The sequence below is a fragment of the Antrostomus carolinensis genome, unplaced genomic scaffold, assembly GCF_000700745.2.
Source record: "Antrostomus carolinensis isolate BGI_N321 unplaced genomic scaffold, ASM70074v2 Scaffold56159, whole genome shotgun sequence".
Classification (NCBI taxonomy): Eukaryota; Metazoa; Chordata; class Aves; order Caprimulgiformes; family Caprimulgidae; genus Antrostomus; species Antrostomus carolinensis.
Genome location: NW_010337566.1, coordinates 1,237 through 5,178, shown reverse-complemented (window position 1 = coordinate 5,178; position 3,942 = coordinate 1,237). Strand labels below are relative to the sequence as shown.

The window sequence follows — 3,942 nt, the reverse complement described above, 5'->3', positions numbered from 1 at the left end:
AGAGCAGGCCGAGGCCAGCACCTCCGGGCTCTGGGGGGTCCCGTGGCCCTGCAGCGCAGAGCAGGCCGAGGCCAGCACCTCCGGGCTCGGTGGGGCCGTGCTGCGGGCCGGTGGTCTCTGTGGAATGCCTGGAGATGCTGTGAGCTTAGAGCTTTGGATGGGCACATCCGTGTTTTAAAACAGGAACACGTGGAATGAGTTGGGGGCCTGTGTGAATAAAATACTGCGTGAGGAACTTTGTATGCTGTGGAAATGTGTGGCTAAGAGGGGTGAACTGAAAGGCACCTCTGGAATAAAGATTTCAGGAGGTGTTTAAGTGTTGGGGAATACTTTGGCATGTGCAAAATGCTTGATGTCTAGGGTTCTGTATTTCAGTTAAGCTTGCATTTTCTTCCAGTTAGTATAGCCTGAAAAGGTGACTTTGAGGAGCGCTCGTTGTTACAATGACTGCTATCGAGGTGGTGATTGTTGTGCTAGTTGCATGTATGTATTTAAAAAAATGTATATACATAGGAGCTATAAAAACAAGGTAATGTTTAAGTCTCCCATTTCCATAGGCCTATCCTAATAGTGTCTCCTACAAAATGTATCAAAATTAATAAAAATTTCTTCTGTTTGTTATTTTGTCTGTTTCTCACAGGTATGGTGACTATCCCAAGCTCCCTGATAAGTCTCTTCATGAGAGAGACCCCTGGTACCAGTGGGACCAGCCAGACATGAGGCATAACTGGGGACAGCCGGTAGGAATGCACACTCTTCATTATGATTGCAATGCTACTGTTACTAAATACTAACATGTACATCATGCTAGTGCTTTCTGTTTAATTCTTTGTGTAATTGCATCCCCAAGTGCGGGTGTATGTTGCCTGTGCAAGCAGGGACAGTCAGTTGGAGGGAAACTTGGGCTATGGCCACCAGGGTAAATACTTTGAAAATGCTGGGGAATGTTAATATCTTACTAGATACAAAGAGGAAGACTTAACAAACTCAAGCTCATTTGTAGGAACAGGAAAGTCTCATCCATTTTCTTTGCCTAATCTGACTGAGTACGAGAGCTTAATTCAGAATCCTTTAGCAAAGAAGCCATTGTTTGCGTAAAGTGCTTTTAGTACAATGGAAGTAGCTATTACTGCTTTGTTACTAAAAGGTTGTTTTGGGATAGAATACAAATAAGGAGGTTTTCACTGAGGAAAGTTTGCAAGATATCCTTAAGAGGAATGGATGAATAGACCACCTATGTTAACTTTCAAGATCTAAATTCCTCAAACTCCTTGTCAGGAGAAACTTTCCAGTTAGTGCCTGGTCTTTCTGTCAATGACTGCAATCTAACTGTGATTACTGAGCTCAGTAATTGACTTGAGCTCTCCTTACTAAAAGTAGAGATTCTGTAAGCATATGTCTGTAATATAAGGTAGTATAAACATGCCAGAGCATCATAGTATGTGTACTGCAGTAAAGTGCATGTTGTAATGACTGTAGAAGCACATGAAGAAAACTGTGGTGATTCTGTGTTGTTATGGTGTGCGGTACAGGAGGCTTCTTGCTCGTGGGGTTGGCAGTGGGGGACCAAGTGGAATATACGGGTGCATTCCAGGTGTCAGCAGATGCCTTTGTTCAGGCAACTGAATTCTGCTCAGTCTGGCTCTCTGGGTTTGATAGCAAACGGCTCTGTGTGCAAAGGGGAAAGCTAGGGAGCTAGAGACAGTACTGGAGTGGCAAATTAATGAGTTCTCTGCTTTCATTAATATGAAAGGAGACTGTAGGCAGAACGTGCTTGGGACTTCCCTATGTATACTTCAAGGCAGAAGCTTAAATGCCATTCTGCTTCAATCAGGAAGGGCATTAGCTTGCTACCAGCCCTGCTCTTGTCATGGATTAACAGCAGCAAGTGCTCTACCTGTTTTGAGGAAGCAGCTTCTGAGTGGCAGGTAGTTGCTTCTTTGTTTGAAATAATGCTGTTACTTCTGTTTGGGTATGTGACTGAACTTCCATAAATGGGGGTACTGATTTATACCATGTCTTTTCAACAGTGCTGGGGAACAAATCTAAGGTTGAGTGACTAGGTATATAAATAAAAGCTGTTGCTATCCTATAATTAAGCATATTGCCTGGTATAAGCGTAGCATAGAATTTCGAGTCCTGAGTTTTACTGTAAGTGACAACTTGCTGTGACTGTAGGTAAATCACTTACCTCCTTCGTGGCTTTGTCTCTGCTCGGGAGATGGAGATGAAACAGCTTCTGACAGTTTTGTGAGTGCTGCAAAGCACTTCTTCCCTTGCTAAATGCAGCTTGAGCACTGTTGGTACATGTGCAGCCATTTTCCTTTGTTCTTTAGATGCATTGGGACTTTGACATGTATCTTCGGAACCGTGTTGATACTTCCCCGACTCCAGTTCCCTGGCACACCATGCGCAAACACTTCCTCATCTTTTTGAGTACCATGCTGATCATGTTTGGTCTTGGAGAGATCTATCCATCTTACAGGCCTGTGGTGAGTGATGCCCTTGGGGAAAGGGAGAAAAAGTAGCTGTGTTTCTTGTCACTGCCAATGCCCAGAAGAGTGGTTTTGCTGAAGCTGACTGATGTGTGAATGCAAAGCCCTGCTGCTGGCAGGGGATTGGCCAAGGGGTGTCCTGTGGCCTCATCTGGCCTGAGTTGTCCTGTTGACTGGCTTGGCTCCGCTCACAGGTTCTGTTTCATAATGAGCAGTCCCTGTTCACTGAAAATTAGGGAACCAATTTTAAGCTATGCTTCTTGCAGTATCCCTTCTTTGGTCTAGGCATTCTCCTTCCCTATGTGCCTCTGCTCGAGGGAGATGCTTTATCTCTTCTCTTACCCTGTGTTTTTAGTTATATGTCATGATCTGGATCGTTTGGAATGTGCTTCTGAAAAATACGTCTGAATACACAAAAGCTTTTACAATATATTATCCTCATGCTGTGAGATGAACTGTTGGTTAAGATAAATACAAGACCATCTTGATGTTTCTGCTAAAGGACATGGGTTTATACCAAGGACTCTATCTCTGAATTTACTTTCCCTGTACTCTCATATTCCTACTGAAGCACATAAAAAATAGCAATGTAAGTCGTACATGAAAACCCTGATTTGGGTGGAGGTGGGATGGGATGAGACATTTTCTCCTTACCCCTTAATTTGCTTGGTGAATTTGCTGCTTTTTCTCCCCTTGTAGGGACCCAAGCAATATCCCTTCAACGACCTGTATTTGGAGAGAGGAGGAGACCCCAACAAAGAGCCACCAGTGGTGACACACTATGAAATCTGAAAGTGGTTGAAGTGGCTATGTTTCTCCTGTGTCAGCTCTGCTGGGGGTGGCATCTTCTCTAGTGTTCACTGTGGCATATGTTAACGCTTGTTCTTCAATGTTCAGCCCCTAAATGCAGTGAAATACATTGATGGTATCTACTATGCTGGTTGTCTCCTGTGGGCTTGAGAAGGCTGAACAATGGCCAATGACATTGAATGACATTTGCTGTTTTTCTAAACAGGCTATTATTATCTGAGGGGCAAAGTCCTGAGTGCAGTCCTAGGACTGCTGCTAGTTTATGTACCTTGTGCACAAACATCTCTTAGCTAAACCTGTTTATGTAGGAGATTCTGCCTGTTACCAAGTGGTTACTTCAGGTGCTGTTTAGAATTGAACCAGTGTCATCACCTAATGTAAAGTGGCAGGCAGAACAAGACTGGCAAATGCCAGTGCTGGGGAGTTTTATACCATGTCTGTGCTTACTGAGATTTGGCTTTGATCTCTTCCTGGTCTAGGTGCCCTCTTAAGTGAAGCTTGCACAACCAGAAGGGAGCACTAGTGAGGCTCAGAGCCTTGCAGTGTGTAGCTTAAAGCTGACAGCTGCAGTGGTACAAAGAGGCTAATGAGCAAGGCCAACTCTAGCCAGACCTGTTCGGCTGCACCTGGGCTTTGG

At 44.3% G+C, this 3,942-nt stretch overlaps 1 protein-coding gene across 1 annotated transcript; it reads left to right on the top strand.

Moving 5' to 3' along the window:
• Positions 1-640: 640 nt before the first annotated feature.
• Positions 641-3,427, top strand: NDUFB8 (NADH:ubiquinone oxidoreductase subunit B8; the record flags this gene model as incomplete). The annotated part of the gene is made up of 3 exons (XM_010175190.1): positions 641-740; positions 2,337-2,492; positions 3,195-3,427. Coding segments are annotated over 3 exons (349 nt in total), but the record flags the coding sequence as incomplete, so codon positions are not given.
• Positions 3,428-3,942: the final 515 nt, after the last annotated feature.